The sequence below is a fragment of the Aptenodytes forsteri genome, unplaced genomic scaffold (assembly GCF_000699145.1).
Source record: "Aptenodytes forsteri isolate BGI_AS27 unplaced genomic scaffold, ASM69914v1 Scaffold273, whole genome shotgun sequence".
Lineage (NCBI taxonomy): Eukaryota > Metazoa > Chordata > Aves > Sphenisciformes > Spheniscidae > Aptenodytes > Aptenodytes forsteri.
Genome location: NW_008795041.1, coordinates 3,323,671 through 3,341,622, shown reverse-complemented (window position 1 = coordinate 3,341,622; position 17,952 = coordinate 3,323,671). Strand labels below are relative to the sequence as shown.

At 38.8% G+C, this 17,952-nt stretch overlaps 1 protein-coding gene across 1 annotated transcript in view; it reads right to left on the bottom strand.

Moving 5' to 3' along the window:
- The window catches only part of CNKSR2 (connector enhancer of kinase suppressor of Ras 2), a 205,549-nt gene that overhangs the window by 56,501 nt on the left and 131,096 nt on the right, over positions 1–17,952 (bottom strand). Inside the window, exons 15-17 of the mRNA XM_009276936.1 lie at positions 3,531–3,579; positions 2,500–2,672; positions 306–379 (exon numbers count right to left, since the gene is read on the bottom strand). Coding sequence (XP_009275211.1) covers positions 306–379; positions 2,500–2,672; positions 3,531–3,579 — 296 coding nt within the window. The remainder of the gene's footprint in view (positions 1–305; positions 380–2,499; positions 2,673–3,530; positions 3,580–17,952) is intronic.

Genomic DNA, 17,952 nt, shown 5'->3' with positions numbered 1-17,952 from the left:
AGGAAACAAAAGAAGAAAGGAAAACTAGGAAAATAAAGGGACAGAAGCAGCCAAGCAGTCTTCTTGCTCTTAATTCATTTCGCTCCAGTCAAGCACTGTGATTCATGATAAAGTAAAAAAACCTTCTACGGGAAAGATGGCACACGGAAACCACACTGAATTTGCCGGTTCTGTATGAGCTTATTCTGTGATACAACCAAACGATCATTGTAACAAAGTCCATTATGTCACTGTTTTAAGGGAAAACTTTGTCCTTTGTTCCACTTTTTCTATTGTATCATTGCATTATTTTTGAGCATACTTACTATTTCTTGCGGCATTCACTGGCTCTATCAATTTTAAATTCAGGTAGACTGATGAATCCTTCCGCTTTTTCATCCTGCAAAGATAGTTCTAGCTATTACTGTTGTTAAGGTGTCAGAAAAAACCCCCACCACACTGCAAACTGAAAGATATTTTCCCTTGCCTGCTTCTTACATAAGCAATACTAATGTATGCTCTGCTCTGGCAAACCACAGAAGTCACTGGGACTTTTGCCAAAGTAGTAAGACAGATCCCTTGGTGGAAAATACAATTTTAAATACCCAGTTTTCTCAAACAATTTCACAGCTGAACCAGCATTTGAAAATATACAAAATGACCAAATGTATTCAGGCAATTAGCTATTGTAATTAGTTAATTTGGGGGGAAGATGGACTCATTAGTAAGGAGAAATGCAGCCTACTGTAAGAAATAGGGAAAAAAACAATTTCAATGTGTGCTGTTTACCATCTTTATATATCACGGCTAAGAGGCATATCTCCTCAGCTACTTTCATCTCTCCCCAACACTCAAGAGAGAAGACATCTGACCTTCCTCCCCTCTCCTCTAAAGACTTGCACATAGTTTATTTTATCAGATATTCAATCTCCCTTGACTTTTCACAATTTGAAAGCATTATTTATTTTAAGCCACTAATACATCAATAACACAGACTCTTATTTAACTGCTCATAACTTTGCATGAGAAATTAATACAGGATCATGAAAGTGAAGCTGCAGAAAACACAGATGTATGTTAAGGAATTCCACAGAATTACATCTTTTTCTCAGAATCTCCATGGTTATTTATGCTACATATGCAGTCAATATGACTATATGCTTTCTTAAAAATAAATATAAAACCAGAATTAGAGTTGTTCTGTGGAAGGTACAAGATTGTAACAGGTTCTGCATTAGCAGCTATTTTAAAATTGAAAGGACACTGTTTAGAATAATCTTGCTATTTCTTTTTTGCATGGTTGCCTAAGGAAACAAAATTTTGGCAAGAGCACTGTTTGCTTGTCTGTCCATCTGCCACTGAGGCTCCCCCCGCCAGCTTTTGAATCTATTGGTGATTGCAGACACTTTGGTGAGGGAGCTGAGGTCTCAGAAATAACTGAGTCTCAGCAAGTCTCAGGGAAACCTGGGACAGGGGGAGACAGAGGTGCTCAGACCACTGCCCTCTCCATAGGAAAGTAAGGCACAACTCAGTGGTTCCACATGCTCCTTGGTGACGGCTGGTGACCAGTCATCATACTTGTAGATATGAATTAACGGCCTGATGAAGACCTCGTAGTAGACCTTGAGGAGGGAGGATAGAGAGGAGGGCTACTGATCTGAAGCTGGGATCAAGGCACAAATGGGATGAGTCTGTGGGAAAACAGGCTTCGGTAACTCTGTTCATGGAACAACTTGCTTTCTGTCTACTCAGGGAAAAGTTGGGGATCACAGTATTTTAAAAAGGTTATGTACAAATGCTTGCAGTGATTAAAAGAACAAGTCCAGGACTGAGTTCATCCACATGTTGGCAAAGACTTTATCTCAGGATATTTAGTAATGAGATTAATAGGGTTTAAAATTAAGGTTTCCTAACTCACTGGCAAAAAGCTTTTTTGCTAAAGCTGATATAAATAAACGTGTACTAATGCAGAACATGTTACACAATCAAAGCTGTACACAGTTCAGTTGGGTTGCTCCGGTGCTCTTAAGTTCAGCATATATGAGCACTGAAATCATATCAAAAGCTAGAAAGAAGGAGCGACAGAAGAACACAACTGAGAAAACAAAAGCATCTTCCTTAATTGCCAGAAGTTTTGGTGATTTCACTAGCACAGATAAACAAGGAACACCAGGCAGCACATCATTAAAGTTTACACTCCCATGACTAAGCTTGAATGACAGGATTAAATAACTACCTTTTCCCTTTCAAGGGTTTGAGGATAGATTTATTCTAAACTGGTGAGAGCAGTACACAGGAAAGTGTGTTATTTCTCCTCGTAGTAAAGGGTGAATTTGAAGGACCAAATAACTCTGGACCTTAATGGTAATTTAGTCAGGCAGTTAATATTAATTTCAGTATGATTATTTGGGTGAATAAAGTTATTCACATATATAAGCACTCAAAGCACTGGTTTCCCACTAAATTATGACAAGAGCACTACACAGGCTATTTGTCGAGACAATGAGCACAGACGCTTACCTCTTCATTGATATACCAATATAGAGATGTATCCTTCAGGACAAACCAGTATTTTTTCCATTTCTGGGAGAAATAACTCTTGGCATCTTTCTTTTTCCAAAGCCAGCCTTCACAGTCCCCTCGACCAAGATCTTTACATGAGATCCGTCTTTTGCTTTTACCAGGAATAGGTGCTGAAAATGACAACGAGTTGATGTGAAAGCGTTTGACTTGTCCGCTAAATCAACTAGACAGCTAGCCAGAAATCACTATATATTTGCTTAAGAAAACTTATTAAAAATTTCAACCTCAATTTGCCATGAATAAATTATTACAAACGTTCTATTTCGACCGCAAAGTCTATGAAAGGCATCATAAGGTAAAAAACAAAACAAACCAAAACAAACCATGTTCAGCACCTCACAGAGCTCATATTCTATGGATAAGACAAAAAAAAAGAGCAACACAGAAAGAGAAGACATTAGAGAAAAGAAAGGCAAGATATTTAAAAATAAGAAAAGGGGTTATTTGTAATTTTCAACAAATTAATATTTCACATCAGATTAAAGCACACAGCATATAAATTCATTTACTTTCACACTTGGCTGCCAAATACAACTAAGTAAGTACTTCACGGGTATTCAAAAACCTCTCTTTGCAACTCCTTTTGCAACTAAACAGTTCCTAAGGCCTTTGTACTTCTAAATCAAAGGAGGAAAATTTACTATGATATAAATTACCTGACAGCTTAGGTAATGAGCAAGGGCTGCAGTAAGGCATTACATGCACCCAGCTGGAAAAAACAGCCCTGGCCCCAAAGAGGCTAGAGTCTAAGTATTCAAAAAAAAGACAACAGCAGATATATGCAGGTAGAGGAGCATTAGGAAACTATGAGAGATCAGTAATGGACTAACACCTTCTCAACATGATCAACTGAACTAAACATTGGATTGGAGCTAACAAGTTCTAGTTCTTCAGATACTGCAATACCATAAACGTTAATGTTGGCAATTCCCTTCCTACCAATACGTGAAAAGAAATTTAATTTTTACCTTTGTTCTTCTTTTTACTTTTCTGCTGTAGAGAAGACTGCTGAAATGTCTACAAGAAAATCAAAATGGGAGAAGTGAAAATACAGTGTTTATATTCAACCACATCCTTATCATAAACGAAGTGTAATGTTGCGAACACTGAAGTCATCACCAGGTAACACCAGCCAACAGACTTCTAGGCCTAAGAAAAAAGGTAATTTTAGTTCATCTGTTCATAAGGTGGTAAAGCAAAAGCACACAGTGAAACATCTTAAAATAGACCACAAATTAGTTTGCCAAAACAACTGAAGCTTCTCTCTAAAATGGTCGCTCTTCTCGCGTTCTTTTAATAAGGAAGGAATGTCTCCCTTTGGTTAGTATGATAGTGAAGCTACACAGCCTGTGCATTTCTAATGCATTGTCTAATTAAGGTCTTCCTGATATAAATATGCAAATATGCAAATTAACACACTGCCTAATGCCGGTGTGATGGCATTTATACGATGGTCTTTAGAACATCAGACAATTTGCTCAGAAACGGGCCTAATATTTTTAAAGACACCAATGAAATTCTGCTAAATCACAACTGGGAAAAAGTCTCCCAAATAAATATTCTGAAATAGCAAACACTTCATTTTTTACCAGGTTTTGCCTGGAAGTATTTCCCTCCAGTTGATCCACTCCCATGAACCAACCCCATTGCCTTGGCAATGAGGCAGGATGGAAATTACTCCTTTACTTAAGATCCTAGCTTATTAAAAATGGCAATACACATTAACACATTTTATGGTCATTTCTGTTAAAAAAACTTTGACTCAGGTAATCAACATCACTCTAGTGAATTAAAAAAAATAATTCTGTAATTAATCCCTCCAAAATTTAAAGGCACAATTTTAGTTGTTTTGAATTTTAGTTTTCTATAAAGATAGACAAATGCATTAGCGCTGAAAGTAAGAAAAGGCCACATTAGCGTGTCTGAGTATTAAAACCTCTGATTTCAGCTTACTATGAACCAATACAAAAATCAAAGCTTTTGTGCCACCTGATAAAAATAAATCTTAGCAAAAGCACTGACAGCCCTGTGAGCCCAAATCCTGTTCCTAGCAGATAAGGCAAACCCTCACCCCAGCTTACAAGGCTCCCTTTTCAATTCAGAGAGCCGCTTTTCTTTTCATTTTCTCCTCCCTGCTTCTGGTACACCTGAGCTCACATGCAGGAGACTGAGGCTTAGCTTCCGAGGGATGTCTCGCCTCACAGCTGAGACATTCTCAAGCAGCAAATACTAACATGTCCATGGGGATAAATTACCAGCAGTAGAACGATAATTAAGTGTAATATAAAAAAATAACTGACTCCGTAGAGGTGCTTATCCCTTGTAGACTATATCTGAAGAAAGCTACTCCACTGTATTGCCACCTCAGATGGCCAAAATAGGCCTTCACTGGGAATAAAAAGGAGCCCATTTGTTTTCACTCCCTGGCTCTTGTCCTTTTTCTTCTGCTACTGGCATCAATTCAGTCAGCACCAGCTCTCACCAAGCCGAGACAGCAACACCATCCCAACCTACGTCACATGAAATATTTCGATCTGTGTAGGACTAAGAGAGATCTTCACGGCCCAGGAATGACAGAGTGACTGGGCAGAAGTGTGTAAATAACTCCCCCTTAGATGCACTCCCTCTTAGATGCTTTGAAAATCTTACCTAATTCGAAGTGGTTGAAAAAACACACACACGCACAACCCCAAAACTTCAGCACTTCTCACTTCACAACCCAGACAATTTCATTCTGCTGCTTGACTTTTCTGCATTAATATTTTCACAGTGCCAAAACAGAAGAGGAAAACCTCCACTTGGTTTTCTTATAAGTGATTGTGAAAGCAGATGAGAACAATACGAAAAGCCTTCTCTTTAAATGTTTTGTCTGTAAACTGAATCCGCAAACGTGAGCTCGCACCTCTCAAGTTCTGAGTCAGTTTTTGGGAAGAAAGGGTAATGAAGCGGTATCAGTTTTTAATAAGAAGACAGCATGTAATTTAGACATCCAGCCATTTTTCCATACATTATGTCATATTGCAAAATAGAAAGGTTTTATTAAGTTCAGTTATTATTCTAAATTAGCTCATTAAATTAAATTATAATTCAGGACAAAATCTACAACTGAGTGAATTTCCTGGGAACTATTCAGCTGACTTCAGTGATTTTAGCTAACACTTTAGATTATTTTACATAGACTTCAGGCTTCAAGTTGGTTCGTCCTTTGCAAAAACAGCACCAGCTATTTTTTCTTTTTACCCAGAAGATGTATAAGGAGTATGCATTAGGCAGTGCCATTCAGTTTCAAACTCGCATGATACGTAATCCAAAAAAACCCAAGTGAGGATGAAATCTAAAAATGCTTCTTCTGTTGCTTTTTTTAGGAAATCATCAAATGCAATCTGCAGCCTCTTCCCAGTTATTAGATAACACTTAATGCCATTTTCTCAGTGCTGTTTAGAATCACAGAATGATGAAGGAGGTCACGTCCTTCCTCCTGCTCAGAGCAAGGCTTGCTTTGAAGCCAACGCTGGATCATGTTCTTCAGGGTCATCTCCAGCCTAGATCCAACTATCTCCAAAGAGGGAGATTCCACAACCTCTTTAAGCGACCTGTCCTAATGTTGGCCACCATAATGTTTCCCCTTTTACAGCTTAATTCTGTGATGTGGCAAATATGGAAATAATATAAATACTTGTTTTTAATGCCACGAACCCTAAAAATATGGATTCACACCAAAGCCAGAAATTTAGTTGTACTAAAGCAAGTTTGCTGCAAGATACTGTTTAATCACTCGCCCACGAGGCCGGATTTCAACATATGTTCACTGCATTTTGATTCTGATACATCTTGAGCTTTGAGCAACTGCTTTCACATGCATCTTGTCCCAGTTTCCAAGAATTCATCTCTCCTACTAATTCTGAGAGCAAGCATGAAATGAAATAGAAAACAGCATTCTATATTAAAGAAAGTTGTTAGTAACTCAAAATAATAAATAAAATGGAAACAAGACTGCCACTGAAAAGATGAAATAGATGAATACCTTAACCCAAATGGAAGTTGTCACTCCTGAAGAAAATTTGAAACTGTTTAATCATATTCCGAATTATATGCTTTCCAGTCGCCCACAATACAATTAGCAAAACTTTCCATCATCCAAAAGAAAGGTGTCACTTGATGTTTAACATATATCAAAACTCCCTTGAATACCCCAAGCCTCAGTTCTTTGAATGCAATGATTTTCTCCTGCAGTATGTGATGTTTGACTTATTTAATAAATAATATACCTAAACTAAGCCCTCTGACAAATGCACGTCTAAGTGGAATATCAAAGAAACATTTTAGGTATATATATGTCTGCCTTTGCTACCAGCAGCCTCCAAAGCATATGTATTTCAAGAGGAACAAAACATCATTTATTATAAGGATTTTTGCTACATTTCTGGTTTGTTTTTTTTTTTTTTTTAACAAAGGTGCTAGCCTACCTCTAGCCCTACCTTTCTGAGGGCTTAGCTGCACACCCCATCAGCCAATGGAGATATCACTGTGCGTGGAAGAGCCGTAACAGTTCCTCTCTTCCTGCAACTGTTCATTACCAAACTTGCTGTGTGGGTTATATTTACTTTAACACTCTTCAAAATGATTGACAGAGTTCTGAAAGCCCATCAGAAGACTGCACAGCTGTAAATAGCAATCTGCCCTAGGCTATGCCTTTCCATGCTTTTAGGATTATAGCGCAGTAACACAGCTACATAGTAAAAAACTTCCAGGTGGAGGCTCACACTAACAAAAGAGGTCACCAACGACCTATAACTGTATTTGTTCTTTTAGCAAGAAAATAATCACATATAGATGGTATAATCAACAATATCTGCATGCACACAATCACGCATCAGCATCTTCGCATGTACAACACAGAATTGTCAAGAAATGAGACTATCAGGTTTTTCTCTCATCCTCAGGGTTATCCAGGTTTCTGTCTGCTTTCAGCTCTTGGGATAAAGTATTCATTCTTGGTTAGTACCACGCCTTCTGTATATTTGCTCAGAAAGGAAACAAGATTGAAAGTTAGTCATTAGCATTCAGAAGTGTGAAAATGTGAGTATTTATTATGAACTACTTAGTAGTAATTTGATAGCTCTCTATTTGGAAAAATGTATTTAAGTAAAAGTGTTAAATAATTTAAGTTTCAATTAATTTATTTCATGCCAAATAGGAAAATAAACTGATCTTCCAATACCAATATTAAATTGGAGTGAAACTGCTATCAGGAGGGATGACTATTTGATAAAACTCAGGTTATAATTAAAGTTAGAAAATTTCTATTCCAGTTGATACCTCAAATAAAAGTAGAAGACAAGTAGACTGGTTATCAAAACTATTGATTTGGGAGGACTGGTTATTTTGCCAGACTTCAAAAAGTAGACAGTAGACTGGTTATCAAAACTATTGATTTGGGAGGACTGGTTATTTTGCCAAAAGTCTGAGGAGGAAGTCTAGAGATTTGGGGTCAAACTATTCCTATATAAGAGCTTCTCTAAGTTCTAATATAAATTCCATGTGTGACCAACAGAACATAACACCCATGTTCAAAAAATAGATATATTCTAATAGTTACATGAACCCCTTCGTGGTTACAGTATTTGTAGGTCTACCAAAAAAAGACCATAACTGAAGCTTCTCCGAAGATCTGGATTGGCCATAGCAGTTAGTACTAAATTTGACAGCTCCTAAAATCCTCTTTCAAGTCCTTATTTCTTTCTTCACATTTCTTCAGAGATGTTCCACTCGCTCATTTTCGGAAAGCTGAAGAGAGAACCAGGTCATGGAAATAATAATCTCCAATTCTTTTACCTGAATTTGAGCTCAGTCTGACTGGAAGGAAAATGGCAGGTATCTTTATAGTTTTTTTGAGAGCTCAAGTCAAATCCAGTTTTTCTCAAGCTGCAAGTTTAGACACTAAGGAACTATTTACAGTCAGATAGTTCCCCTCTGTCACTGTAAGGTAACTTTCTCTAGTTTCAGCAAAGTAGCTCGTAACATTTCTGATTACTGGAACTTTCTGCTGCAGATGGAAAAGCCAGTATCTGGAAAAAAAATGAAAGCTGGTGCTGCCAATTATTTGATTGATCTCTCACACTCAATACTTTGAGAATACTGGCAATGTTCTGTTTTCACAGTTTTGGTATACCACATATACGTCTTTCTCTGCATTTGGTGTGTTGAGATCCAAAATTTCAGAGCTAAAAGAAGAGTGAAAAGGGGGAAAAATTCAAAGCTATTTATATAATATTGTCACACTATCCATCACTATTAACAATTCATGCTTAAGGGTACTCCCAACAGAGGATTTTGCCAAAATCTGTTTTGTTTACCATCTTGTTTAGTCTCCATTAAGAGCTAATGACAGATAGTATTAATTATTTTCATGGATATTTGTGGAAAATACGGTTTTCAAGGACTATGTTACAAAGGTGTGATGAGAGAAGACCTCTGGCAGCTCAAAAAGTTTGAAACCTCCTGGCAAACAGCAGCAGAATTTCATTCACAACAGATAACTGTTTTGTTTACAGCAGGAGCAGGTATTGACCTGTTACTATGTTTAGCCCTCAAAATAAGCAAAAAGATTACTGTTTATAGTCAGCTAGGTCTTGAAGCTAGCTGAGTCCACACAGGGCATCTGCAAGGCCGTTTTTGGAACAAGAGCTGAAGCTGGGCCACACAGGACTTTATTGGCATAGGAGAGAAGAAACGAGGCATGACTTGATGCTCTGAAGGAGTCAGTTACCAGGGCTAAGAGTCAAATGAAGCATCTATGGGTGAAATTACACTCAAAAGGGAACCTACTAAAAAGTGGGATAAGGAAAGACTATGTTCTAAGTTATGACCTTATTTAGGAAGGCAAAGACTTCACTGCCTTGTTTGAATAGTTCTGTGTGTTGACTGGGATTCAGAGACTGCTAACAGAATGAATATCTGCAAAAAATCTCATGCTTGGCACATCTGATTTGTCAGGTCATGCAGGGTGTTTTAGGAAATACTCCTGTTCCTGTAATCACGAACTCTAAGATTATTCCAAATCCTAATCTATTCTCTTTTCTTCTTACATTTTGCTGAAAAATTGTTCATTTTTTATTTACTTCTGGATTTTGAACTTCTCATACATTCAACATTCTCTGATTTATCTGTGGCTACAACTATTCAGTTGCCCAAAACCAGTACCAAGTGGCACTAAGTTGTGAATAAAGTATTTTTAATGTGCTGCAAGAGCTCTAGTTTACACAACCCTTCTAGAAGCAGGGCTTCACTCTGGATAGGTAGAGTGAATGGGATGGCCCATGTCAGAGAAAATCTAATACAAAAGCACAGCAGTGAATTTATGAAAGCAGATCCAGAAATATTTCCTACACTAAAGTCACAGGCTAATGACAAAACAGTCATCATATGTGACTAATTCATAAATCCATGGTGAGTTGGAATGAAAAGTGATTTACAGACAAAGGATGCCACAGTTGATTACCATTGCCCTGAAACCTTCAGTCTTGCCTCCCAAAAGCAAAATTTATTGAATCAAATCTTGATCTTTTGGTGCTCTGGTAACAGATACTTCTGCTCTCCCTGCACAGCTCTCTCTGCTCTTGAGCACACTCTATAAGAAAAATACCATACCTGGGTTTAAAAGGACAGCATTCACTAAGGTTCTAGCTAAGACATTTAATACTAAAACACAGTGTGAACATTATATATGAACAGACTTCTAAAAGTAAGCTTTGGTAGTACAAACAAAATAATGTCAACAAGTAAGGCAGAATCATTATACTAAATATCCTGTGGATATTTCTCTTTTAAATGGCAGGTACCTCTGACAGAGAGAAGCTTGAATCACTGGTTCTGTCAAATGGGTTGTGAGAGGCACAGACATATTAACAGTCACGGGAAGAATGGATCCCAGAATTCATGGCTTGGTATGTTATCCTACACACTATATTCCTCCTCCTCCCCTAGTTTTGCTTTTTCAGGACTGCAAGAAGGTGTTTCAGTACTAAGGCCAAATGAATGTGTATTTGCAAACGTTGGCAAAGCAATAGTTTTCTTGGCAGCAGCCAAAAAGTCCATTTCAGATGAGATAATTTTCTCCATTTACCTGACAACCAATGGCTCTGTTCCTGCTCCTACTCCTTGTCTCCTTTCCCCACAGTAGCTTTATGAAAGGCTTCTAGGAAGTACTAGATCTACAGTACATGGCTATGCCATCTATCATGCACGGTCACAGCTCTAACGGGGTTCCTGTATTTTTGGAGCTCTGACCATGAATTCCCAATGCATGCATTTTGTTAGTGACCACAAGGATAAAGAAACAGTATGTGTCTTAAGAGGAATATGCTAAGAGCTTTTTACTGTAAAAAATGTAGCCTGAGACCTTGAAACTGCCAACTTTCTAGCTGCCTCTGTTGTAGGCAATGGCTACATTACCTGTGCAGGATGCCCTCCTTGTTACATAGTCTACAAGGGCTGATAATATCAAAGATGTCTAATCTTTTCATGCAACTGTTCCTATAGCTGCTTATCCAAGAAGAATATGCTAGCTAAGGACAGAACTGCGGTTGCCTGGAACGTGGTAGCAAGCACAGCTTTTCTGTTCAGGGATTCTTATTCATTCTTCCATCCCTAAATTTCTTCTTGTGATTTGGGGGGGACTCTGTGGCAAATGTTGCATTAGCTGGATGCAAATTTGCAGTTGCGCAAGCTAGTGCAAATAGTTTGTGCAAAGTTGTAAGCATAATGTATGCAAAACAGGAAAATTAAAACATTTTTTAAATCTTCAGGCCATGTTGAGAAAATAATATACAGTGGTGCTGCTTTCCACCACCAGGGAAAGATTTTCCTTCTTAGCCATTAAGCCACAGGACTCTTTAATTGAAATACTGAAGCAGTAAAACTTCTGGACAATAGCAAATTTAAATGAGAGTTCTCATATTCTCCCACTGTCTTTTCGACTGACAGAACAGGGACTGCAGCACTGTCATAGCTGCCTGAAGAAAATGAGGATAAAAAGTTAAACTAGACAAGTGCTGTTCATTAGAATAATTTATTCTGAGATCATTCTTCTGCTCTACATCTACTCTGAAACATGTAATTTTGGTACCTCCCACACTGCTTTTATTGACAGTAAGTAACCTAAGAGAGGAAGGGAGGGTTCAAAAACTGTATGTATTCTTTAATGGCAAAAGTCCAAGATGCATCAGTTGTTCCACTACTCTGTGTGTTTCAACTGCACCCATTTAAGAAGGAAAGAGAAACTTAATTATTACCCATTACAGAACAGTATTTAACCCTTTATTTTGATTTCTACCCCAGAGCAATTCCCCATTTCATCTCTTACTGAAGAGAATGGACCAGTCAGATAACCACAAAACAGCTGAGGCAGGAAGGCACCTTTGGAGATCATCTTATCCAACCCTGTTGCTCAAAGAAGGGTCAGCTAGAGCAGGTTGCTCAGAGCCATGTCCAGTTGGGTTTTTAATATCTCCAAAGATGGAGATGCCACAAACCCCATGGGCAACCTGCTCCAGTTAAACCATCTTCACAGTAAAAGTATTTTTTCTTATGTTTACATGGAATTTCCTGTATTTCAATTTATGTCCATTAGCTCTTGTCTGTCGTGGTTTAACCTCAGTCGGCAACTGAGCACCACACAGCTGCTCGCTCCCTCTCCCCCCGCAGTGGGATGGGGGAGAGAATTGGAAGAGAAGAAGTGAGAAAAACTCATGGGTTGAGATAAAAACAGTTTAACAATTAAAAAAAAAAAAAGTAATAATGATAATAATAATATACAAAGCAAGTGATGCACAGTGATTGCTCACCACCCACTGACCAATGCCCAGCCAGTCCCTGAGCAGCGGCCCCCCCCCAGCCAGCTTTCCCCCAGTTTATGTACTGAGCATGACGTCACATGGTATGGAATGTCCCTTGGGCCAGTTTGGGTCAGCTGTCCTGGCTGTGCCCCCTCCCAGCTTCTTGTGCCCCTCCAGCCTTCTCAGTCGGCAGAGCATGGGAAGCTGAAAAGTCCTTGACTAGTGTAAGCACTACTTAGCAACAACTAAAACATCGGTGTGTTATCAACATTGTTTTCATCCCAAATCCAAAACCCAGCACTGTACCAGCTACTAGGAAGGAAATTAACTCTATTCCTGCTGAAACCAGGACATTGTCCTTTCACAAAGTATCACTGAGACGAGTCACCCCATATGCACTCCAGAAGCCTCGTGGATTGCTTGTGCCCTGCTGTGTTGTCCCTCCAGCAGATATCAGTCAGTCAAACAAACCTCTTTCAAACGATGCAATTTCCTCCAGGAAAAATCTGGTTTTGCTCAGAAAATTTCTCTTATTCACAGGAAAGGTAGGTTTTCCTCTGTATGTTTATCTAAACATTAGAACAATAAGACTATCCAAGGAGATTTAAGAAACTTCTTCTGCAAGTGATCTATGTTAGATTAGAGAGGCGGTCTGTGGCATAGCATGGAACCGATCCTGGACCTTCTGGGGAGAAAACTTAAGCTACTGTAAAAGACCACAGAAGTCAACCCCAGGGCATTAACAAAATCTTGCATCAGGCCCACAGTCTTTCTAGATGAAAAATCATTAGCTTAAAATAAAGGTCCTATGCCCCCCTACACCACCTAAGTGCTTGCTTACGATGAAAAGAGTACAGCTCCTTCTGTAGGAGCAGTTAGCAACACTTCTGATTGTGTCCCTCGGCATGGTCTCTTTTGTACTGCTCAGTCTAATGGTGTGACAGAGAAAAGTGCAGGGAATGTAGGTGCTTTGTAATGAATGAGGGCAGAACTGAGAAAACAGACTTTTGCTTTAAGGAAGATATACTCTTGCAACCTATTCTCTGTTAGCACTTGGGCGTAATATTCTTTCAGTGAAAGAAACAGAAAACTCATTCTGACTTTCAGAAATATTAAGTGTTTGGTGAAAAATCAATAAAACAGAAAATTGTACTTTTCTGGAGCTAGGGAGTTTACAAAGGCTTTGGTGAAACAGGAAATTAGTGCACAGTTGTGTGTGAATGAAGCAGTCTTAGCAAAGGAGATGCACAAGACAAATTACAGCTACCAAAATGCTTTCCTTGCTCATCTCTAGAAGATAAAACATACAAACCCAAATTTTCTCCTTTTAAGCAGTACTATTCATCAGGAGAAAACCTTATCTACTGGTTACATTACTGTTAAGAACATGTCCTTATAACGATTTCCAAGGCTTGGAGATTTCTCGGCATTTGTACCCTTCAGGACTAAAATGACATTTCCAGAATGTAGTGCTTTCTGCCTCTTTATTGTTGCACCATGCTACCAGGAATAGCTTGCAGCAATAGCTTGCAGCAATAGCTGTAGTAATCGTTACATATCTGGGCTGAATTCAGGTAGCTCTTGACTATAGGAAGGAACAGGATCTTGCACAGAGGGGAAGTTTCCATGGGGAAATGAGGGAAAGAGCATTTGTACCTCAGCCATTATACCTTCTGTTAAAATTCATACCAAATACTTCCATTGCACCTATGAATTAAGGTAGAAAAAGAACAGTTCATTCCAGGATAAAAGTCACATTACTTGCTGGAATTCAGTAAAATTTCCTCTAAGCATAAGATGAAACAGCACCTCTCAGAAGGTGGGGAAAGATAACAATAGGTCTTTTTAATTCTGTGCTGGCTGCGGTGACCTTATGGGTACAAACCAGCTCACAAAATCAGTTTTACACTTCATTATAAAGTCAGAATTCTGTAGTGTTAGAAATATTATCTACTGGGGTTAATCTGAAAGCAAAGGGATATACTTGAGAAATGGACAAAAAGCAGTTATCTCTATATGAAAAATATGAGGTTTTTTTCCCTCCACAGCACAGTAGCAGAGATGGATTGGCTGACTCAGAGATCAGGTGCTAAGCAACAAGCACTGCTTTCCAGTAAAACAGAAACACCTAATAAAACAGCTTCTGTTCAGGAGCCGCACTGCTGCAAAGAGCTATTTTCCTCCCAGGAGCAACCATACAATCTCCCACATTATGTGTCAGCAATAGGCTCGAGGGGCCACCACCGCGTAAGCGGGGCAGAGGAATGGGGCAGAGACTCCCGAGGAGTCAAAACCACTGCTTTGAAAAAATCACTTGTTCAGAAACAATCGTGCTGCTTGTCAAAGCATTTGGATAAAACGGTACTCTGAAATGGGCACCTGTGCTCCCTTAATTCAAACAACATTTTCACCACTCAGCACAAGTTTTTTAGAAAGCCAAATTTCATGACACATGCCAGCCAGTGTCTTTGGTTCACTGCTTTCGCAGTCCTGATACCTCCCCTTTCCTTGTGCAGAAAGGAGGACAGAGAGGAGCCAGTTGAGAAGTCAGGACCTAGATCTAAGTTCTCATAGATGTGACACTCCCCACCGTACTGCGGTGATAACTTATGCTGAGTCCCCTCTGTGCAATGCCTGATATACACTTCTCTGCTACAATATGCTGCACTTCATCTCTTCTTTATCAAAGGAGAATAACCGAGGGACTAAATCACTTATTCTACATTAAAAAAAAATCTCTCAGTTGTGCTACTGTGATTGTACCAGCTACAGGTAATGTAGCTTACTGGTGTACAAACAATGTTAATACCTACAAAGGCAAAAGTCCTCTATCAGGTAATAAAAGCAGGATACAACCAGGAATGATTAATTGAGATAGATAACAGAAGAAGTACAGAATGGGGATGTGAAAGGAAATTAGGAAATGTTCTGAGCTGGGAGATTTATTAGCCTATAGATCCACATCTCTTGACAATGTAAAATTACGCTTTCAGAGCATTAGATCATATGTAGTGAGGAATAAATCTAGACTGGCAGAGCTGGACTAGATGACCTTTACAGTAGCTCTCTCATTTTTAAAGAATTTCCCCAGCTTCGTCATGGAAAGAAATTATAACAGGCCATTTTTCCCCCCATGGTCAGATGTGAAAGAAGGTAACAGAGAAAGTTTAAAATAAAAATTTTCCACAGAAAACTCCAATTGTGCTTCTTGATGACCCATAAACCAATCTTACCTGATCTCTAGAGCATTTTGCTTTGCTGCAATAGTTAACTCTGGATTTTAATAAAAATGACAGAGTATATAGAAATAGATGAAAAATCTCCCACATTCAACACCTTCAAATTTCATTTTGGCAACCGCTTCCCCAGTAAGAGAAAATTCATGCTACTAACTGCTTCTTTCAAAGAGAAGCAATGCAGATGTGAAAATATTCTTCCATCTGTGACAGGAATAATATTCTTCATGAACAATACAGATATTATTCCATACAATTAAAAGAACTTAGCACTCCCTCCTGAGGAGATGAAATATTACTATTTCACAAAACGTATGCTTAACCAGAACTCAAGTATAAAAGCTGCATATGCACATCCACTCTCTTCAGTCTTGAGTTCAAAGGACTGAGAGTCTAGAACCAGCAAAACAAGTGAGAGGTTACTGAGGCACTTTCACAAGATGATTTTAGCTAAACAGCAATAAAACAACAGAAACTATGCCTTAAATCCGAGCAAGTTGCTATGCTCTCAGCTACTGCTGAAATCTCCATTTTATCGCTCACCTCCAACTTTTTTGCCATGAGGACAGCCAAGCAGTGCAGCAGGTTGGCCGTGAGTTCGTGCAGTCTCCATCTCAGGAGGTTTTCAGTAACCGACTGGGCAAAGCCCTGACAAGCCTTGTCTGACCTCAGAGCTGGCCCCGCTTTGACCAAAGACCAGAGTAGAGACCTCCTGAGGTCCCTCCCAGCCTGAATTATGCTATTATGCTATGCACTTTATGCTGGTTTCTGAGGCATTTGGACTTTTTCCTGTAGCAAATTCATTAGGAGTGATGCCTTTCTCTTGCTAGCAGGCTAATTATAATTTTGTTCTCTTTCCTCCCCTCTGTCCAACATTTTTCTTGGAATTATGACAACTGGCCATCCATCCACCCAGTTTACCACTTTTTACTGGTCCCACCATTAGCAACAGCAATTCATACCATGTTTGAATGTGGAGTTTAATACATATCTGAATAGGATTAAATGAAGGTGATTAACTGCAATAGCAGGGGACTAGACCCAGAAGACCTCTCTATTCCTCTACGTTGATTGCACTAGTCTAAAAATAATACAGTGCCATCTTCTATTAGCAAGGAATTTATATGCTGTTTCTCTCTTGCCTTTTCTGTCAGAAATGTAGATTTATTTTGGACCAGATTTTTATCAAACCCAGATGGAATATCTAGATTTACCATTTAGCACAACAATCTTATGGCTATCCCAATCATTTCCAATTGTCACAAGTACCTTATGGATTAAGGTATATTTTGCTTATTGGTTAACTGTTTCACCATTTTGTTTGTTTTATATGCCATGCAGTTCACTTATGGCCTAGATGAAGTTCCTACACTGATTTTAACAACATAACTACTATTTTTATCACTTGTTTTGTGCTTGTTACATTTATAAAGTGCTGCATTCGAAGGAAGCAATACATATAGTATCATTAGGTGGTTTCTTTTTGGAGTGAAGAAGCTGGCCAAGAGCTGGAACCACTATTCCAGCTTGAGAACGTGAGAGATGCTGCTCTTCTGTCTGAATCAGATACATAAACCCATGAGTCTCCAACGGAAAGAAACCCAACATGTGCCAATGTGTAGGCATTCAAAGCTGCCTACGGCCAATGGGACGACTGTGTCCGTGGGACATGACGGTGTTTCAGACTCATGAAGGCACTAGATAAGAATTTTCTAATATGTTTTTTCCCCTTACCCGTCTTCCCCTTACTGAATTTTTTAATTGTTGTTCTTTCCAATTGTTTCTCAGAGCAAAAGGCCTTCTATACCTGAACTATACTAGAGGAAGCTGACAAGAGGAAGTGATACAAGTTAGGTGCTCGTGATGCCTTCATAGCAAAATTGGGTATTCTATTCTGCATTGCATTATGTGAAACATTTTACCAGCACTTTTGCCCCTGAAAAGACTTTGAGTCTTTTAAAAGAACTCCAAATCAGATTATTCTATAACTTCATGAGCCTATTCAGCTCTGTTTCTACTGCAGAACGGTGAGCTCTTTCCATTTCCACACATGTGAACCTAGATATTGTCACAGCCTTATTTCCTTGTTATGTGCTCATTGATGGGAAAATGAACAAGGAATTGAAGTTGTAGAACAGGCCAAAATGCTGTCCTACATTCCCATAAGGCTACAAAAAGTAAGGTGCAATATGACCAGTGTAACCTACAGAAGAAAGGGATGTAAATATCATAAATCATAGAATCATAGAATCATAGAATCATTAAGGTTGGAAAAGACCTCTAAGATCATCGAGTCCAACCGTCAACCCAACACCACC